This window comes from Leptidea sinapis, chromosome 2 (assembly GCF_905404315.1).
Source record: "Leptidea sinapis chromosome 2, ilLepSina1.1, whole genome shotgun sequence".
Classification (NCBI taxonomy): Eukaryota; Metazoa; Arthropoda; class Insecta; order Lepidoptera; family Pieridae; genus Leptidea; species Leptidea sinapis.
In genome coordinates this window covers 6044637-6067746 of record NC_066266.1, presented here as the reverse complement: position 1 = coordinate 6067746, position 23110 = coordinate 6044637, and the positions used below count along the sequence as shown (strand labels likewise).

Sequence of the window (23110 nt, the reverse complement as noted above, 5' to 3'; positions counted from 1 at the left end):
ATTTTGGCATCGTCGAGAACAGGAATTTTTAATATCCACGAATATTTTCAATACGATTCACTTCATGTCAACTTTCCAAAATGCTCCAGGAAATATTGGAGAAAAGTTTGATTTATGGCAAGGAATTTCCCAAATTAATATTCCGCGGTACGAAACTTTGATTTTTAGGCCTTCCTGCGGGACTCCCGATTTATTTATTAGCTCGACCTTTGGAATCTAGTTAGCTAATTGCGGGTGAACTTTTGATTTATTCTCTGAAGTATAAATTTATTTTGTTTGTCAAATTTGCGTATCACATTGGACTTTCGTTGGTAAAGTTTGGAAGGGTTATAAATTAGTCCTGTTTATGGGAAGTTTAGTATTTTTATTTTAGATTATTACTATGTTGAGCAGTCTTCTTTTTAAATGTATTGACCAACTTTTACACAAATTATCTTGCCCCATATTAGGCATAGCCTGTGTTATGGGTTGCAAGACAACGATATATTTAATACATATAAATATCTATGACTCGGAAACAAACACACATAATATTCATCATATAAATGTTTTCACCTATCGGGAATCGAACCCGGGACCTCTACCTTAGTAGATAATTAGATAATTTATGCGTCCTCTCCATGAGAATCTCTAGTATCTAAAGTATTCCGGCGATAATGACCAGATCGTCAGTCCATCTTGTGGGGGGGCTACCAACACTGCGTCTTCCGCTGCGTGGTCGCCATTCGAGGACGTTTCTGTCCCAACGGCCATCTGTCCGTCGAACTATGTGCCCTGCCTACTGCAACTTCAGTTTCGTAATCATTTGGGCTATGTCAGTATCGCCTAGTATAGCCTAGTATAGCCTTCTCCATTGCCCTCTGAGCAACCATGAGCTTTCTCATCAGATCTATAGTTAGCGACCACGTCTGCGTGCCGTACGTCATCACTGGCAACACACACTGGTTAAAAACCTGCGTCTAGAGACACTGTGGTATTTGGGATTATTATATAAAATTGTTGTTTACAGAGTGCTGTTTTGGGATCGAGAGTCATACTACCATGCCGGGTGGAGAGCAAGTCGGGACAGCTTCAGTGGACCAAGGATGACTTTGGACTTGGGACACACAGGCACCTGTTGGGGTACGAGAGGTATAAGATGGTTGGCAGCGATGAAGAAGGTACCAGTATTCTCATTCTATTCTTAATTTTGTGGTTTCTGTGTATGAATCTCTACAACTTTACCAATGTCACATATTCTTTAATACCACCAAGCTTGGAGTATATTTTTTGACGTTTTTTCTAATTAGTGCTAAGATTGAACAATATTTATATCCTTATTATGACTGAAACAAATAGGTATCCATGCTGTTATACAATAAAGGTCTTAAGCAGATGAAATAACTTAAAATATTAATCATAAGTACTTAATAATTATAATTACCTAATATAAATTGTACAAAGAAGAATAGAAGGGCAATTGAAGAACAAATCGCTTTTAGCTTATGATAAAAACCTATCCAAGAAATATTTTTTTTTTATATTAGGTTAAAATATAACACTTATGATTATTGAAGTTATTAATAGTATATAGTTAGTATATAGGTAGTTATTAATTTTTTGTAATAATTTTTTTGTTTTCCACGCAGGAGACTATTCTTTGGACATCAGAGACGTGAGTTTGGATGATGACGCTATGTATCAGTGCCAAGTCAGCACAGGATTAAAGGGTAAGATTAAAAACTCACTATATTATGTACTATATATATTTTAATTTATGCTTTTGCTGAACTTCTTCGATGCAAATTTAGACACAAATATTCTTGAATTGTGAAATTTCAAGAATTTAATATCATTTATTTTTATAGTAAGTAAAAAAATCAAATATGATATTTTTTTTTGCGCCCAAACAAGGGAAAGGGCTACCATCCGGGATAGCGACGGGAGATTTCATGCATACCAACGCAGCCTAAGTCGGCGTTGGTTATGTGGGACTCACGTAAAACCTAGGTGCCTACCCACTAAACACCACCTGAGGTTGGCTTTTGGTGCTCTAAACCTTCATCGAAGGCGACCTTCTCTTGGGGAGAGAGAGGCGCAAGCGGCACTCCCTTTGGAGTATCCGCTGAGATGGAATATGATATCACACTCATGATATTATATTTATTTTGTAAAAAAAATAACATAAGGCGTAGACTAAGATGCATTGAGGTAAAACGTCTGTGGTTTTTACAATCTATATTATTTTGTAAATTATGTATTTCGATAAATATATTTAAGAAAACTTATTGAAAGTCAAAAACTATCATCCGAAAAAGTATGTCTTGACGAAAGAAACTCAGCGAGCATATTTTTTTTTCATAAAATTATGGTTACATTTATTACTTAATAAACCGAAAGCGGTCGCTCTATTCATAATTTACCATTTCTTTTGAATCTAATTCGGTTTATGACATGAAGTGCGCAGATAGATAGACAGTTGAGGCTTTCCTCTTTTTTTTATGGAAAATGAGGACAAACGAGCGTACTGGTCAACTGGTGTTAAGTTATCACCGCTGCCCACATTCTATTGCAACACCAGAGGTATCACAGGAGCGTTGCCGGCCTTTAAGGAAGGTGTAAGCGCTTTTTTTGAAGGTGCCCGTGTCGTATCGTCCCGGAACACCGCACAAGGAAGCTCATTCCACAGCTTTGTAGTACGTGGAAAGAAGCTCCTTGAAAAACGCACTGTGGAGGACCGCCACACATTCAGATGGTGGGGATGATATCCTAACTTGTGTTACTTGTCCTTCTAGTTTGAATGCGAAATTCTAGTAATTCGGGCCTTTGGGCAGATGTTATTGTCACTGTTTATTTTGAAACTTTTAGACGAACATGTTTTTAAGACGACGTTTTAACAGCGGAAGATTTTAGAAATTGTTTACATAGGATTTAGCACGTGTTTTAAGCAAATGTTAACACAACAACTTCCTGCGAAAGGGGATTCGGTTTCGTATGATATTTATTATTATACTGCACGCCTCATGCCGAAAGCGCTAGTTTTAAAAAAAAAAACTAGCGCTTAATAAGGGAGGAGGCGAGCAGGACGTACAGCTGATGGTAATTGATACGCCTTCCCCATTACAATGCACTGCCGCTCAGAATTCTTGAAAAACCCAAAAATTCTGAGCGGCACTACAATTGCTAGTTGAAATATTACACTGAAATATTGGCGGGCATAGTCGCGGGCAGCCACTAGTTAAATAATAATATCACACTATTAGCTACCGAGCCACACCACACTCACGTTGTTGAATAACTTTTAGGCCACCCCTTTGTCATTTTACTCGTGACTCGTAGGGTTTCACGAATATTAAGGCTTCAGTTATAATGAGTCGGGATTTTTCAACATCTTATTAAAATTTAATAACACCGTGACTTTGCTATTACTTGGTCATAAAATATATGATTTTATTTTAGAACGTGGAAGTTTCGGTTGGGGTATTATAAGCGTGTTTTTATTTTAGTGAAAGTTAAAATTGTTTGAAGTTATACTTCTTCAGGCGCGTTATGAAAAAATGATGAGAGTGAAATTTTAAGATGCGCGCGCATCACAGTAACAGGGTGAAGTTGGTTATTAAAATTTTCTGACGTTTACGACATTCCTATTTTTTTTTTTAGTTTCTTCGTCCATTATTAGGATAGGCAAAAGGTTCAAGCCCGTACAGCCGTATTCGTTATTTAATAATTTATTGTCTTGAATAATTTAAAGGAATTTTGCTTTGTCAGGCCAAAGAAGTATAACTTCTTGCGTGCATACGTAAGTACACACACACTTTTTTTTTGTTAGATTTGTAGGGACAACGCCATCGCATTCGGGTAGCCGTAGAGTGCGTACATGATATGCAATACTTTACCAGAGCTAGTATTAAAGCTTGGTATTATCTACATATAAAATGTTCCCTTTCGACCCGAAAGTATAACTCCCTAAAGTCTTACTTTTTTGATTGAATACGTCTCTAAAGTTGCTTCAATAGAGGGAGTCAATCGAGAGGATTAACTCCCTGATTAGTTTTTTGCTCGAACGCGAAGCCCCGAAGTTCCCCAAGGCTGTGCACTATCTCCTACACTGTTTATTCTGCATATCAATTATATGTTCGATGCCTACAAAATACATTGCTAGGCGGATGACAGTACTGGTGATACCGTATACACGGGCCATGCAGGTCTTCAAGACTCAATTTTGCGCGTTTAGCACAATAAAAAACCCATTTGTGGTAAGCCGCTCTTCGATAACACTTCCCTTATTTAGTATAAATAGCCTTACCTAGTATCGGGTCTCGAAATCTCGAGCGATTATCAGTTCCACTGTAATCTGGCAAAGCAAAATAGAGCACGGCACTATTTCACGCCGGCCCACATTCTAGCGCTCTATAAAGCACACATCCGGCCACATATGGAGTATTGTTGTCATCTCTGGTCTGGCGTACCCCAGTATCAGCTTGAACCATTTGACCACGTGCAACACAGAGCTGCTCAAATTGTCGCTCATCCAGTGCTTTGTAAACGGCTACATCACTTGGCGTTGCGTAGAGACGTCGTTTCATAGGCTTCTACATCTACAAATAAATCGAATCGACAACAGCAGTCATCCGTTACGCACGTTAGTCCTTCTTCCATAAAAAAAATTGTTTCAGTTCATAAAGAAGCGGATAAATCTTTAGGTTGGGTGGGATATGTGAATTATTCTGTTTCCTAGACGGGGGGGGGGGGGGGAGCACCCTAATTAGTGTTCACGTAAAACAACACGGCCGTATCGTCACTTTTATATATTATAGGGTGAGCATGGAAGTAGCTATTCTGATGGCACATGAAAATCAGCTGGACATGAATTTCCCTGTCGTAAACCCGTAAGAGAACCAAAGCCAATGACATGATTGCGAAACTAAAGTGACAGTGGGCAGCACCAATTGCTTGATGGACAGAGGGCCGGTGGGGCAGAAAAGTCCTCGAATGCCGACCACGTACCTGAAGATACATTGTCGGTAGATCTCGTACAAAATGGACCGACGGTTTGGTTTAAGATTACCGGAAATTTTTGGGGGAGGCCTTTGTCCAGCAGTGGACGTCTTCCGTCTGATGATGATGATAACGCCCTTAATACAGAAATACAACACTATTTTCTTCTTTATTGAAAAAGTAATACGTAAATAACCTGTGGGAGGCTCCTTTGCACAGGATGCCGGCTAGATTATGGGTACCACAACGGTGCCTATTTCTGCCGTGAAGCAGTAATGTGTTTCGGTCTGAAGGGCGCCGTAGCTAGTGAAATTACTGGGCAAATGAGACTTAATATCTTGTCTCAAGGTGACAGGTGCAGTTGTAGTGCCGCTCAGAATTTTTGGGGGTTTCAAGAATCCTAAGCGGCACTGCATTGTAATGGGCAGGGCGTATCAATTACCATCAGCTGAACGTCCTGCTCGTCTTGTCCCTTATTTTCATTAAAAAAAAAAAACTTTAGTCAACACCCTAATTCACTCTAGTTAAACTTATGATGTACCCACAAAATAAAAGCGCGTTTAAAGATTTTTCAACTTTAATATTTCGTTGAATTTAAAAATTTGTAATAATAACATAATTGCACCTGCTAAATACTTCGGCCGAAATGATAAAAATTATCTGCAAAACCCGGTACTGATTTAATCGTGTACCTTTTGAAGGGGTGTTTTTCATCTAAGCCCTCAAATTACACAGATAAGAGCTCCTTGCCCCGGGCACTCAACTCGATTATCAACTTTAATTATAACGTCGCAAAGTTTCATATTGTTTGACACAGACTTATGAACGCGGAAATAATGTCATTGCAGAGTTTACAACGAGAAAAGTTCTTTTTGTGTTAAATTTGCTCTTTCTGTCCATAATTATGTTGGCCTGCTTCTGGAGCCTAATTCTTTTGTTTACTTGACGTCGATATATCGAACGACATTCTTCTTAGTCATTTTGAAGACAAGGCCAATCTGGCTTCCAAAAACCAGTAACTACCACCTAGTAACTAAATAAGGTAACAAATTGGCCTAGTAGGCCTTTTTCTTCTATTTGGCCGCAATCAACAAACGTTGACGATCAAGTAATAAATGAATTGTTTATTTGTGGTGTTTCGTAAAGATTTAGCCTCTCTGCATAATGCAGCACATTTATATATCACGAATAATATTTATGTTAATACGAGCAGCCCAGTCACACCACAAGACACAACTACAATAACGCGAATTTTTACAAGTCATCACGACGATATAAGTTGCACTGGCTTAAAAAGAGCCCAAAAAGGAATACAGACACTGGGAGAGTTTCTTACACAGTTTCTTCCCTTTCCATTCTTGCGTCATTTCCGAAACAGTATAAGTGGTTTATTAACACCAAAGAGTGTTATATAGCAATTGATTTCGAAATAGGAAATAAATTCTTCTTATTTCCTTTATTAACTTACTAATTTATTTATTTAACAACTCAAGCATTTAAAAGCTCAAAAAAGTGCAGCATTCGTTACCTATCGTATAAGTCGAATGAAATAAAATATGACAAGGGCAAATTATGAAATCATTAATAATTCATTTATGTCCATAAATAACTGTAACGATCGATCTCAAAATATATCTGTAATAGCAGTGCCCCGTGGTTTCAGTCACGTATAATAAATTTCTGTTAAATAATAGTCGTTGTATGTGAGATAGGCATACACTATCCCAGGCTTATTTTATGTTTGTTTAAACGTATTTAAAAAGACAAATAATTATAATATTAGTGTAGGAACAAAATTATTGCGTAAAATAGTGTCTTATACAAGTAATATAAGTCTCACATTAAAATTTAACGAGACCACCGGGCGTCAATTGCACAGCATAAAATCGTTCATACACTCCAAGCTCCAAAATTCACTCAGAGAAGTACCAGTATCATATCACCCTTATTGCATAAGACTGTACTGTAGAGCATTCTTGGTACAACAAACGTAGAACTGAATAATTAAATAGTAAATTTAAATTGAAAGTTAGCAATGAAAGTCTGAACTGAACAAACTTGTGTCTATTCGAACGGCTAACTTCTACATCCACTCTACGTAAATTTCAAAGATTGGCCCATGTTATAAGAATATTGATAATTTTAAATATTTTACTAAATCTATGAAAGAGTCGGAATTAGGGCAATAAGATCATTCAGTGGAAAAGGAAATTCCACCACCAGACTTTACGTCAAAATGCGTGATTTCATGTCGAAGTCTTTTTACAACCACGCGATGTGGGAAAATCTTGTTGCATCGCACAGCCGCTTTGTGGACGCAATTACAGGTTGCGTTTTTCCTGGACCGATACTATTTAGGGACCTTCAAGATAAGAGTGTATTCCTACTTTAAAGGCCAGCCACGCATCTCCTGGATTGCAGGAGATGCGTGGCCGGCCCCTGGAGTTGCAGTGTCCATGGGTGGTTGCAAATTTATTTATAGATAATGCCTGAACAGTGACTGCGACTTTATTATAAAAGTGTACCCTCAAAGCTATTACGTATCTTATGAAGCCTTCTAGAATTACTTACAATCGATTCCTATTTTTTTTATTTATTTAGATTCACCCGTGGTTAGTGGTAGTTACAATATTACATTTATAATTATGCTAATTTACAAGGGTCTTATTACTAAATGCATTGCCTTTTAAGGTGAATACCGCATGCTTAATTATGTGTGAAATAGTTATATAAAATAAGTATAAGTTATTAAACAACCATTCTATGATGTAATGAAATTAAGAAATTACAAAATATACCAAACAAGTCAAGATAAACATATTAACCAATCAAGAATACTTATTAATTATTTGTTTACAATATATTTTTTTTCCTTTTTGCGAAACCTTGGCAACGAATCACTGAATGGTTTTCTAGTGTTATTATAATGAAAATCACTATTTAGTGCAAAAAGGTGACGATTTTTGTGAAAGTATATTAAATTTTCATAAATAGTGACAATGAACAGTCATAATATTTAACAGTCAAAACGTTCAACCCTCGAAGAGCTTGTGGCTTATTCCAGCACTCACAACAAACCATTGTGCTGAACAATTTACTCGTTTGTTTGTTCTGACCACTCGAATGTGGCTAGATTCCTTAATTTTATTTTCATCTAATCCTGATAGTGCATTATGTTTATATGTATGATTTGCATACGATAATAAGATGGGATAGTCTCAGAATTACAAATGAAATTTTTAAAGTAAAAAAGAAGCCAGAACTGTGAAACCGTGTAGTTTGACAAGATAGCATAAAGCGCGTACAACGCTCCTGTGATTCCTCTGGTGTACCAAGAGAATGTGGGCGGCGGTGATCACTTAACACCAGGTGACTCGTACGCTCGTTTGTCCTCCTTTTCCATAAAAAAAATAAAAAGATAGAAAGATCCAATCACACTGCTGCCTTCAAAGCTAGCTCTAGTAAAAACGCAACAAAGTGCTGGAAAAAAAACGATAATTAAATTAATTAATTGAATTAACGACTTGTCCCTTATTGTCATAAAAAAATGAAAACATATCTATTAAATGAATATCGAAGTCAGTATTCCAGCATTAGCTGCGTTCAAAGTGATTAGGAGCTTTTTGTTTTGTTTTGTTTTATTATTTCTCATTATTAGGTATTATTATTTATAATTACTTTATATTATGTTTGTTCTTGTTTTTAAGTTTAGTTAGTATAGTAATAATTTACTTCAGGTGTTGCCTTTGAGGTTCACGTGTCACTCGGGGGTCACAGATGATCAGCGTTGCAACACACTTGTGTTGAAACACATGCTGAGTGGCTCCCATTTTAAACACCACACGTTTTTATATTTTTGTATTTTTAAGTTGCTTTATTTTGTTATTTGTGTGTGTGTATTCAAATATATGTTTATCTTTCTTTCTTTTTTTTGTTTCTTTCAATTGTTGAGAGCCTTGTTGAGTGTAAGTTCCGCTAGCATTCGTCAATCAATTCGACACGTGTTTCAATGTGAGTCAATATCTCCTGAGAATGCCTCGTGTAGAAGCGATCTCTAATCAATTGGATACTTATGGGTTTCAATTTCAATAAAAAATAGAAAGAACTTTAAAAATAAAACCTGTAGAACTAACAATAATAAAGTGCGACCATCGAGCAAGTACCAGGTTATAGACAAACGGCTTTAAACTAGCAAGAGAAATATGGTCAAAAATAAGCTTCTAGTTGTATATTTGTGTTTAGTATCGTCAAACCAATAAACTAAAAATATTTATAACCGCACGCATTTATGAACACTTTTGTAAGGTTAACATTTTTTATTCCATGAAGGCCAATTTTTGTAATTTACCCTCTTCGTTTTCTATGTAGCGTTTGATGTAATAGCGCCAATACTATTTCGGCTTATGAGAAACAGCCCACTTACAGGCAGACTTATTAATACTAGACTTGTCTTCTAGACACATAAAATTCTCGTGTCACAGCGTTTGTTGCCATACTCCTCTGAAACGGCCTCATCGACATTTATGAAATTCTTTATGTATATTTGGTAGCTCTGAGAATAGGTAGTAATCTATTTTTTATACCCCAAAATTTATAGAAATTTTTATCGTATTTATTTTGTTAATTTTTATGTCATTTAAAGATTACCGGGTTAGCTAGTAGTATTATATGATTTGAGCCTATGGATGCCTAATCCATAAAAAGGTTGCAGACGCATTAGGTGGAACCGTTGACTCTTATCGTGTCCTCGGTTCGATTCTCGCCCACCATTGTCCAATTCATAATGAGAACGTTATCGTGTGATAACCTCATGTGTTGTAAGATAGTATGGGCAGCGGTGATAAAATACCAGACCCGTACGTATGCTCACCACTCTTAGACAACATCCCCTTAAGCCTCGCCTAGTATCGGAATACTGAGTCTCAAAATCTCGAGCGATTGCCAATTCCGCAGTCATCTGGAGGGCAAAGCCAAATTGACTCCAAAAAAGCTGGGCGTCACTAACCCGGCAATACTTCAAGCTGGCACATGGAGTATTGCTGTCATCTCTGGTCAGCTTGAACCATTTGACCGCCTGTAATGCATGCGAGGATCCAGTGTTCTGTCATCGGCACCTAACGTTGCGTAGATTCGTCGCTTCACTGTGGGTTTGCTATCGCATTTATCACGGGGAGTGTTCCAAATAGCTGTTTCAACTGATTCCTGCCGCCGAATTCCACCTATGAACGACACGCCACGAATTAGGATATCATTTCCAACGTCGGAATGTGTGGCGTTCCTCCAGAGTGCGGTTTTCAAGGAACTTTCTTCCACGAACAACCAAGCTGTAGAATAAGCTTCCTTATGCGGTGTTTCCAGGACGATACGACATGGGTACCTTACAAAAAAACGCGTATTAAAGGCCGGCAACCCTCCTATTCCTCTGGTGTTGCGGGAGAGTATGGGGCGGCGGTTATCACTGAAAACCAGGTGATTTAAAGGGTAATCTTAAAAGCACAAGCGAAGCAAGAGTATGTCACAAGTACATAATACAAACTTAGAGTAATAAACCAATAAAGCCGGAGTCATTGACTGACAAGCTCGTAGAAAGAACAAATTTATCCAAGCATTTAAGCCAGTTTACTTGTAAGGGCTATTGAAGCCCTACATGACTTTAATACGTCTTTAGCTATTCTTAATTATGTTTATGGGATAAGGAATGTCGCCCTTGTCGTGTTCGTCTCTTACGCCTCGTTTAGTCTTTATTTTAGTTTTGAGAAGTTGAATGACCTACTAATGTGTTTACTTCTATGCTGATTTTATTTAACATAGAGATTAGTTTGTTTTGTGCGATAATATCTCGATCTGCTAGTATAATTCCAGTAATTATTTCTGTATATTACAGCTAAATTTCATATAGAATTGAAAACATCACAGTCGCTTTGCTTTCTTGTAACACCAGAGTATTTACTCTTTTGATTTGCTCCTGCGTTCCTGGACTGGTTTTGAATGCATATTGTATCGATCTGGTAACATCGCGCAATGAAAACTATCATTACGAGGAAGAAAACCAAGAATACTGGCAGCATTTCCGCGTTGGATAGCTAGGCTGATTCCTTGACCGACATAGCTTTCCAGTAGCCTTATTAAGGCGTGAAGATAGTACTTTGGACATTCTCCGCGCTTCTGGGCCCCACGGGCCAAGTGGTTCAACACCAAAAGGGACAAAGATGTATGAATCACTGAGACCGACATATTTGCGACGCTTGCTGTCTGTCGAAGCAGCAGCCCCAGCACCAACTGACGTAACTTGGACATAAGAAGGAGCCAGAGTGTCGACGCAAGTCGCGTCCCACACTAGCGCCCTTCCCTGTGCTGAAGCCACCGGGCACATTGGCATCAGATGGTATATTAAGAGCGGCTAATACTCTGCGGCTGACTTCATAATTGCTGGCGTGACGAAATACGGCTTGCCGATTTTAGGCAGGATAGCCCGTGACGCCGAAGAGCATCTTCTATAAGATTTGTTATGTTTGAATTAATTATATATATATCAAGTTATGTAAATTTATTGAAACAAAACAAATCTTATAAATGTATTTACAATATAATGACTTAAAAATTAATAACACTATTTATGTATAAAATATTAAAATAAAACTTAAATAATGTAATAAAACTAATTGATAACAAATAATTAATTATTAATTCACATTACATTAATTTATTAATCAAGTTATGTTAGTTATTTAGTATGCTTAATTTAATGTTCATGAGTGTTTTAGGTGAGCCAGCGATCCGATCGAGGTATGCCCGTCTGACAGTTCTGGTGCCACCTGACCCGCCGAAGATCTTGAGAGGACCAGTGCTGCAAACGGTAGAAGATAGAGATGTAGACCTGGAGTGTGTTTCTGTGGGGGGGAAGCCAGCTGCCGAGGTTGGTGAAGATATTTATTTTATATTACAATGTAGTGATAAACTCAAGCAAACAATAATTTTAGTTACTTATGTTGATAATCGTATCTATCTTCCAAAAATTGAGGTTTACATCATTAATTTACATTTAGACTTTGACTTGATTTTTTTAATATCTTTACTAAGTGACCCTGCCTAAAAAGCTAGATAGAGATCGTGGGTTCGAATCCCGGAAGGTGCAAACGTTTAATGGTATATGATGAGTATGGTTACTTGATTCCGATTCATGCATATTTAAATATCTATAAATATCATGTTATAGTTTGGAGCAAGATAGTTTGTTTAAAAGTGTGATAATACTTTTAAAGTAAATACACGACAAAGAGTTGAACCTGCGCCTCTCGATTTCCGTCCAAGCGCTCTTACCAAATGAGCCAACCGTCCGAGTGACGCATTGACCGAAATTTTGGTATGTCTTGTTCAATCCTCGCGTTGTGACTCCATCTACTTTCTGCTCAAACCCCTTTCTGACGATACAATAATAAAAAAGCGCGTACACCTTCCTTAAAGGCCGGCAACGCACCTGTGATTCCTCTGGTGTTGCAAGAGATTGTGGGCGGCGGTGATGGTCTTAACAATAGGTGACCCGTACGCTCGTTTGTCCTCCTATTACATAAAAAAAAACCCCAATAATTGCATATTAGGAAATTGACTTGATATGTTGCTCTTAAAATAATCTAAAATATACAAATTAAATTTGTTCCAAAATTCATGGCTGATGAGGGACTCGCACCCGCGCCTTTCGGTTTCTTTTTGAGTGCTCTTACCAACTGAGCTTTTCCATTATTGTAGGCAGTGTAGAAGATCAAAGTAATAACGTTGTATTGTATTTTATTACCATAAAATATTAATATTCGAAGATCACCTGGGTTGACAACGAAGGCGGCGTGCTGAGTCAGGGAGTCACCTACACCGTGGAAGAGATGTCAGATGGAAGAAGATTTACTGCGAGGTAGTTATTACAAAGCTTTAGTATTATAATACCTATTTAAAATTATATAAGCATTAAAAGTTATTAAAATGTAAATACTGCATTATTTTGTTGTTTAATGATTCTTAAATCCGGTAAGGATTATGATAAGGTCAGCGATGTCCTTACAATCAAGGTAAAAGTTTAGTATAGTTAAGTTTAGTGAGCGCAAATGGAAAGAGTTGCATCCAAGCTAAACTCAAGAAGTAATAAATGACTTTCTTAATGATACCACACATTGGGAATGGAGCGACCGCCCTCAGGCTTTTAAATAATAAGTTTAATTGTACAATGTTACTTTGTTAATGTTACTTTAATTGTAAAACATATTTTTGATGAAAAAAAAGCCCGCTGAGTTTGTTGCGCCCTTTCTTCTCAGGTTTGAGGCATTCATTTTGGAATGGGTGGTAGTTTTTTGACTTTCAATAAGTGATTTCACATTCTATTTTGAATAAAAATATTTGAATTTGTATTTTGAATTTGAATTGGAGTATTTATTTGATTTAAAAAACGACACTTGTGAATAGGTTATGATTTAATGAGCAGTAGCTAGCACATCCATTGCCACTCTTTTCAGTCAACTTTTTAATAAACCGGTTCAAACTTTTACATTTATTTATACAGGGTGGTGTTTTAATAAGGACGGTGATAGCCATGTCGGAAATCACGAGACCTAGAGAATAGTCGTGAAAGGAGTCATGCCCTCGATTTATAAGAAAACAATAACTTACGTAGAGACGTCGCTTCATTGTGTGTCTTCTACCGCATTTATCACGGGGAGTGTTTCGAAGAGCTGTTCAACCAGATTCCTGCCGCCAAATTTCACCTTCGCACGACACGCCACAAGTTACGATATCATCCCCACCATCTGGATATGTGGCGGTCCTCCACAGTGCGGTTTTCAAGGAGCTTTCTTCCTCGTACTACGAAGCTGTGGAATGAGCTTCCTTGTGCGGTGTTTCCGGGACGATACGACATGTGTACCTTCAAGAAAAGTGCGTACACCTTCCTTAAAGGCCGGCAACGCTCTAGTGATTCATCTGGTGTTGCAAGAGAGTGTGGGCGGCGGTGATCACTTAACACCAGGTGACCCGTACGCTCGTTTGTCCTCCTATTCCATAAAAAAAAACCGCATATTTAGAGAATGTTACGCCTATATGAGCTAATAGTTCCGTATCGTTCATAAAATTTTGTTTTCCAATTTCATTTGTGTATTAATCCCAGAAGTGAGGGTTATCACTTTAAAAGAAAAGAAATTGCTTAAATAATTATTTGTTTACATGTAGATCGACTCTTCGGTTACGTCCTAGAAGAAGTCACCATAACCAGACATTTACGTGTCAGGCACAGAACACAGCTGACAGAGCGTACAAATCTGCTGTCGTCAGACTCAAGGTATGTGAGACAAACAATATTTGTGAATGGGGTATACTGAACATGGCTGGGGTGTTTTATATATCATACTAGCTGACCCAGCAAACGTTGTATTGCCGATATTAAAAGCGCGATACAAAAGTAACTGTTGATCGTAGATGGGTGAAAATTGAAGTTGTATGTATCTTTTAATGCTGACTCATAATCAAACAAATTTAAAAAAAAATGTCTTAAAAAAAACCACCCTTAACATTCAGGGGGATGTAAAACAGATGTTGTCCGATTCTCAGACCTACCCAATATGCACTCAAAATTTCATGAGAGTCAGTCAAGCCGTTTCGATGGAGTTTAACTACAAACACCGCCACATGAGAATTTTTTTGTTTAGTGACCCTGCCTAATGAGCTAAGTGTCCCGGGTTCGAATCCCGGTAGGTGCAATCATTTATATAATATTTGTTTCTGAGTCATGGATGTTTATATTATGTATTTAGGTATGTTTAAGTATATTGTATTAAATATATCATTTGCACCCATAGTACAGGCTATGTCTAGTTTAGGGCTAGATAATATGTGTAAGAGTGTGTCAATATTATTTTCTTAATATATATAAATTACGTGACGCGTTGTTTGTCCGCGATGGACTCCTAAACTAATGAACGGATTTTAATGGGGATTACTTCATGGAGTGCAGTTTGGTGCAACTTGAGAGATAGGATAGTTTTTATTTCAACAACGAGACAACCGCCCATGGACATCCGAAACATCAGGTGTCAAAGGATTCGTTGCCAGTCTTTAAGGTGGGAGTATGCTTTGTTGGAGTGTGGGAGGCAATAAATTTCTTGTGAAGCGCGCGATTGTGAAATGCCAGACGTCAACGTGATGCTGGTGGTATTTTGAATTTTGACGTAATGTCCTGTGGTAGAATTACAACGTTGGACTCAACCCGAACAACTCCTCTAAGCACTCCCTGTGATAAATTCGGTAAAAGATACAGAGAGAGCCCACATCTCTACGTAACGCCAAAGAATCGAGCCGACCGTAGCTGACTTTTTCTACGGCTTCTGTCAACAGGCCGACCTACTGAAAATCGGTGTTGGAATTGGGGTGATCCTTATTTCAACTCCAAAAATGCTGAGTGGGTGTCCTTTTCATGACATTCTATATTTAACTTGTTATTTTTACTATATCTTTACGGCCTTACAAATAAACTTGGTATAAAGTTATAATTAAGCATAAACAAAGAATATGAAAAATGTTTACAATATCATTGACAACACTGTCAATACAAAGTAATAATATATATAATAAGTAATAATTCTGAATTTTCCGAATGTCAAGCAGCCTTGCAAATGAACGCGGGAAACCATATACGTCCGTATAATCGTAAACAAAATGTCTATTTGTAAACATTTTGCATTTTCTTAGTTTATGATTAGTTATAACTTTATGCCAATTTCATTTGTAAGGCCAATAATGCCTTGTGTTGTTATGAATAATTATTAATAAATATTTCTCAGCAATAAAACAAACGTAAATAAGAATAAAATCAAGCTCAAGAAGTCGAAATAAAGTTCCCGAAGACCAATTAAAACTCAGCTATTGAAGCAATTAATTACAATGCAGTATTCAAATCGGTGATTAACTGTAAAAAGTTTCCCTTCGAGCTGGGTACCGCAAAACTCAATCAGCTCAATAAATCTTTTAAAGTTACAACTCACTGCCAATCGATTTAGTGGAAATTTACAATCGAATGAATTCCGGAATCGAATTACACTGATTGTTTAAGAACGGAACTATGTGTGTTGCAAGTTTTTTAGGGTTCTGTAGCCAAATAGCAAAAACGGCCCTTATATATTCGTCATGTCTGTCTATCTGTCTGTCCGTATGACACGGCCACTCTAATCCGAAACTATATGAACTATACTGTTGAAACTTGGTAAGTAGATGTATTCTGTGAACTGCATTAAGATTTTCACACAAAAATAGAAAAACAATATAAATTTGGAGAGTTCCCCATACTAAGAACTGAAATTCAAAAAATTTTTTTTATCAAACCCATTCATGTAGGGTATTTTTTTATAAACTGAATAGTTTGCGCGAGAGACTCTTCCAAAAGTGCTCCCCCCCCCCTCCCTGTAACTTCTAAAATAAGAGATTGATAAAACTAAAAGTAATATATGATGTACCATGCAAATTTCTACCAAAAATTGGTTTGAACGATATCTAGTAAGTAGTTTTTTTTAATACGTCATAAATAGTATTAACAGTAACTTAATTGAAAAAAATACACTATTATTAAAACATCTATCAACGTTACAACGAACTTCAAGAACTTTTATACTGTGTTACTTCCTGCTACGGAACCCTTCATGGGCGAGTCCAACTCGCATTTGACCGCTTTTTCATGTATTTTCTAACATCACCGACGTTTTATTCTGAAATTAGAAAAACTAACACTGCATGCTATTACTAAGACGAAAGTATAGCAAAACTTCATTTATATCTTAGTGTTTTTATTATTTGATAATTGAAATGAATGTAAAGATTTCGTCTGGCACTCCTATACAGTTTGGTTTTCCACGTACAACATAACTAAAGAATGAAATTCGTTGTGTGGTGTTTCTAGGATGATACAACATTCAAAGGCGAATGGACTTTTATAAAAGACCGGAAACGCTCCTGTAATTCCTCATCAGCTCGCAGACTCGAACTCATGTGTGTTTTAATTATTTTAAAATACACTTATTTAATATTAAACAGATGAAAATATCTTTGAAAACGGTGAAATTGTTTTTGAGTTAAGTCATTACGATATTAGAGAAATACATAAAAAAAAAATCTACAACAATACCGACTTCAAACGTTTATATAATACTGTAATTAAAATTTAAAAATTAATCGTAGGTTGACAAGACTTGCTATATAGTCAAATTCATATAATATTTTTATTCAAAATAGATTTTTTTTAAATCATTTATTGAATTTCCAAACTACCCCATCCGAATATTAAAAATTGAGTAAAATGGGCGCAAGAAACTCAGCGCAAATTTGATTTAATAAAATTTATTATTTTTATCGCATGGTGGAGTCCCACATCGTTTATTTTTGTAATTTACCCCAGAAGTGACGGTTATCACTTTAAAACATAACAAATTGTTTAGAACGTAACTTCATCACAGTCGGAACTAGTTTAAAAATAAGCAAAAAACTCCACGAACTCCAGAAGTTCACGCCAAACGGAGCTTACGAGTTGTCAATTAAAAACAGTGGAAGTAACAATAGATTCGTTTTCCTTTATTTATCTTGCTAGACAGAGGTCGACCTATGCTGAGATGGTTTGGACATGTCGAGAGAATGAATGAAGAACGATTGACGAAGAAAGTGTATAAGATCTGTGTATGAAAGGAAGGATTGGAAGGGGTAGACCTAGGCGGACGTTTCAAGATCAAATCAGGGACGTCTTGAAAAAAGGCCAGGTCAAGAGTACCCTAAACCGGAGAGCATGTATGAAAGGAATAATTAAAGTGGACGAAGCGAAACAAGTATGTAAGGATCGTAGCAAGTGGAAAGAAGTTGTCTCTGCCTACCCCTACGGGAAAGAGGCGTGATTTTATGTATGTATGTATGTAGACCTCTGTAAGAGGTAGTCTTCTCTTACATGCTTTGTATCTCTATAGTCTATACGCTAGGACAGTGTCGCCAGAACTTACTAACGCTTAAAATGATCCATATATAAATGCAGCAACTCAAAATAATTTATACGTCTAGATAGAGTCTCTTGCTGTTAGACAACCAATTAAAAACAGGCCAGGAATATTAGTTGAGTGTGCATGACACGTTACGTCTTACACTCGCGATTTGTATGACAGATGTTTGTCTGCGTGAATTGCTCAAAATAGAGGTTAGTTTTAAATTCTATTATTTTCAATGTTTTCATAGCTGTCATAGTCTGAAGCCTATTTGAATTAAGTTTATTTGACTTTGATAAGTAAATTAACTAATTAAAATTTACAAAAAAATTGGGTTCAGTGATTAAAACCGTGAGTAGGCCGATTGGCATGTTAATAAAATCTAATGAAGCGAATTCGCGGCTGTTTGCTAGTATATAAATAAAATCAAAGTTAATCAAATTGCTGGGAAAAAAATCTCATAAATTGTTAAGTCAACAGCCCATTAACTTGATAATTTACTTAAGAAAAAACACAAATTTTTTCATCTCCAAAAGTGGTACTTGACTATAATGAATCATTCTCCCCTAGCAGCATCCATCTTCGCAAATAGGTGATCCTAAAAATGGGATAATTTGACGCGGCGATTAGGCAAGCATTTAACATTTTATGGGGAAAGTTCACGGAAATCTTGTTTGCATAATTTTTATTAGACGGGGTTAGTTAGTCAGCTGAGTAAGCAATATTTTACCGCTGGAAATCTGCTTCGGAACGGTGTAATATTATTTAAAGGATCATTAAAATTTTATTTAAGCGAATCGAGCGGAGCTAGGTTACCTCTCTCGCACAAGATCGCCATTGTTTTCATCCAGAATTAAAAGCATTTTTAATTTATTACAAACATAATACGATTTTATTTACAAAACTAACAAAACTATGTCATTTTAAATAGTATTGGTGTAAAATAAATAAAATTTCGAACAATTTTTATCTCGATTGAATCATTAGCATGGCTCCAACTGTAAAAGTAAGGGGTATTTTGGTGATTTTTTCGCACTCTCTCCCGTCCGTGGTCAAACTGCCACAAAGCGCGTGGCGCACATGCCCGTCTTAAGCCGCCGCGCGTTACCGACGCCAATTTCAACGGACTCGTGTTACAATAAAATTTATTGCTTTTGAAGTGTTTCGTCTTGTTTATAAAAACGAACGTCAATGCTTTTGTTATCTGATCTGATTTGATACATAAAAAATAGATACATTTACCTACAGATTACATTTCGATTTACTACATTTTTTTTATTTATTAGGGTCAACAAGCAGTGTTCACATTAGGTACTTCTTATATATAAAATTCTCGTGTCCTGGTATTTGTTACCAACCTCCTTCGAAACGGCTAAGCCAATTTGTTTGTATATCTAGTAGGTGTGAGAATAGCCATCATCTATTTTTCATACCCCTAAATGATAAGGGTCAAGGGTGATATTTGTTAAATTTTTTTGGCTTTTTTTTTATTATGATTCAGCACTAAAAAACAACAACACAACTTCAAAATTTCACCCGTCTGCGATCAACACCTATTTTTGTATCGCTATTTTAATATTATTCTATTGCATCCACAGTTACGCATTAGAGTTGCAAGATGGCAATCAAATATAATGATTATTATAATCCTAATGTTATAGAGAAAAAACATAAGGTAGTATTGTTTGCGGATGACACTTCACTGATTTTCAAAGTGAAAAGAAACCAAGCTATGTATAACGAAGTGAACGATATTTTATCTGACATCGTGTACTGGTTTAGCGCTAATAACCTATTGTCAAATAGCAAGAAAACTAAATTCATTAAATTTACCGTACCAAATGACAAAAATGTAAATGCAAATGTTTTGTTAAATGGAGAGGTGATAGAACCGGTGGAATCTGCTATATTTCTTGGCATAAATCTAGATTCCAAATTACAATGGGGCCCCCATATTGAAGGATTGGCGAACAGACTTAGTTCTGCAGCATACGTGGTTAAAAAAATTAGACAATTAACTGACATAGATACGGCGCGACTAGTATACTTTAGTTATTTCCATAGTATTATGTCCTATGGTATATTGCTATGGGGCAACGCTGCCGATATTAATACAATATTTGTGCTGCAGAAGAGGGCTATTCGCGCTATTTATAACCTAGGTCCTAGGGAATCATTGAGAGCAAAATTCAAAGAAATTAACATCTTGACTGTTGCTTCTCAATATATTCTTGATGATGTAATGTATGTTCATAGGCACATAAGTGAATTTGCCAGAAACTGTCATAACCATAATGTTAACACCAGGAACAGACATAAACTGATGATGCCTACTACTCGGCTAAGTCGAGTTAGTAAGTCTTTTGTGGGGCAATGTATATGCTTTTACAACAAGATCTCAGAAAATGTTCAAAACAAAGGTGTTACGTTATTCAAAAGAATTGTTAAAAAACGTTTGTGTGGTAAAGGTTACTATAACATAAATGACTTTCTTAATGATACCACAGATTGGGAATGGAGCGACCGCCCTCAGGCTATTAAATAATAAGTTTAATTGTACAATGTTACTTTGCAAATGTTACTTTAATTGTAAAACATATTTTTGATGAAAAAAAAAAGCCCGCTGAGTTTGTTGCGTCCATTCTTCTCAGGCCTGAGGCATTCACTTTGGAATAGGTGGTAGTTTTTTTGACTTTCAATAAGTGATATCATATCCTATTTTGAATAAAAATATTTGAATTAGAATTAGAATTTGAATTGTAGTACAATAAATTTTATGTACGATATATTTGATAGGTCTGAGAGTCGATCGTTTTTTTTATACCCCAAAAATTTTTATTATAGATTTTTTTATTATTTTATATATGGCAACACAACGTTTGCTGGGTCAGCTACTATATTATAAAAGTAATTGTGTCGACAGGACCGTTAACCTCTTGTTTCATTACCTTGTCATGTAATGTTGAATAATGGTGATGTATATAGTTTTAAGAAAATGAAATAAAAATTCTAGGATAAAATTATTCAGAAGCATAACAGTAATATTTAAAGAACACAGATAAAACTAAAACAAAATTTTAAGAACGATGCGGGACTCTTTCCAACTGGACCAACCGTTAGAGTGACGTATCGTTGATAAAATCTTGTAAGTATGCTTTGTTCAACTCTCAGGTTAGAGTTTCGAGTACCGCATCGTTCATAAAATTTTGTTTTCTGTTTTATTTGTGTAATTAATCCCAGAAGTTAACGTAATCACTTTAAAACATAACAAATTATTAATATTTTTATTGTTTTCAAGGCACATACTAACATGTATTTAAATGATCCCACACGAGAAGCAAAGATAATACTTATATTATATTGACACACTTTTTTACAAAAATTATCTTGCCCCAAATTAAGCATATATAGCCTGTGTTATGGGTTGCAAGACAACGATATATTAAATACAATATACTTACCTAAACATACATATAAACATACATAAATACATTTAAACATCCATGACTCGGAAACAAACATCCACATTCATCATATAAATTGCTTGCACCTACCGGGATTCGAACCCGGGACCTCTAGCTTAGTACGTAGGATCACTAACCACTCGGCTATACAGGTCGTCAAGATATCAATCAATTTATGAGTAAATTGTAATTATTGGAAGTAGCCATTCTATGAATGGGTGATCGTTATCCAGCATTACTACGGCTGAATTTGTTGACTCAATATAGATTGAATTGCCGTGGAAAATAAAAGTCAGCATGTGACACAGTATAAACTAAATTAACATGATTGTATAAACTTTGTTTTTTCATAGGAATAAAAAGAAAATAAAATCGTGTGCATGAAATAATTGTATCGATTGCCTAGTCAATAGAATTTTAACAAAAAACCACCGACTTCAAAATAACAATAGATATAATATACACTAAAAAGTATAATAATAATTGGGCATTTTATACAATCTAATTAATCTAATTTTAGTTACGATTATTGTTATTTTTGGAATCGGTGTCCTCCCGCCGCGGCCCCGCACACGTATCTCGTCGCGCGTGCAACACAAGCACATCTCACATAATATAACTACGTAGATACAACCAACCTTGGCTGACAGAATCAGAATATCTTTCTTCAATAAAATCTCGAGGATCACATTGAATCGTCACAAAATAAATTATTCTAAAATACAAAAATACTAAGTTGTATCAATAATTATACTATTGTTCTATTATACAAAAACTAGTCATAGCTCTACACCGGTTTACAAGAACCTAAGGTATTGTCAAGCTGTCATTGTGAGATGGAGCGACATCTGGCCAAGCTATCTTGGCATATATAAGATCATCTATTCTATTATAGGCTTCCTTAATTAATTGTTTTTTAATATAAAATTTGAAATGACGAATTGATAGCTCTGTCACGTTTGATGGGAGTTTGTTATAGAAACGCACAGAGTTTCCCATGAAAGAATCGTTAAGTTTTTGTAATCGGTATCTTGGAATCAACAATTTATTCTTGACACCGGCTCCAAAAATAACAATAATCGTAACTAGAATAATTAGATTAATTAATTAGATTGTATAAAATACGCAATTATTTTTATACTTTTTAGTACATATTTTATGAATTGTTATTATGAAATCGGTTGTCTTTTGTTAATATTTATTTTTATTTTTGATTTTAAGTGCATTGAAGTACACTAAGTTGTCTGGATATGTATAGACTACTACTGAATTTTGCAATGCAGCAATGAACGTAAGTACATTGCAATTTGATAACGACGACCTGTATAGCCGAGTGGTTAGCGATCCTACCTACTAAGCTAGAGGTCCCGGGTTCGAATCCCGGTAGGTGCAAGCATTTATATGATGAATATGGATGTTTTTTTCCGAGTCATGGATGTTTAAATGTATTTATGTATGTTTATATGAATTTATGTATGTTTAAGTAAGTATATTGTGTTAAATATATCGTTGTCTTGTAACCCATAACACAGGCTATATATGCTTAACTTGGGGCAATATAATTTGTGTAAAAAAGTGTGTCAATATTATTATTATTATAACAAACCGTTTGAAATTCTGCCACAGATCACACCCTTACTGTAAGTTGTTAAGGAGTTCCATTGATCATCATATTCGACT

At 35.9% G+C, this 23110-nt stretch overlaps 1 protein-coding gene across 1 annotated transcript in view; it reads left to right on the top strand.

Annotated features, from left to right (window-relative positions):
* LOC126975619 (irregular chiasm C-roughest protein-like) overlaps positions 1 to 23110 on the top strand; it is a 135744-nt gene that overhangs the window by 53851 nt on the left and 58783 nt on the right. The window contains exons 3-7 of the mRNA XM_050823611.1: positions 1010 to 1160; positions 1629 to 1709; positions 11742 to 11893; positions 12792 to 12883; positions 14188 to 14296. Of these exons, the coding sequence (XP_050679568.1) occupies positions 1010 to 1160; positions 1629 to 1709; positions 11742 to 11893; positions 12792 to 12883; positions 14188 to 14296 (585 nt within the window). The remainder of the gene's footprint in view (positions 1 to 1009; positions 1161 to 1628; positions 1710 to 11741; positions 11894 to 12791; positions 12884 to 14187; positions 14297 to 23110) is intronic.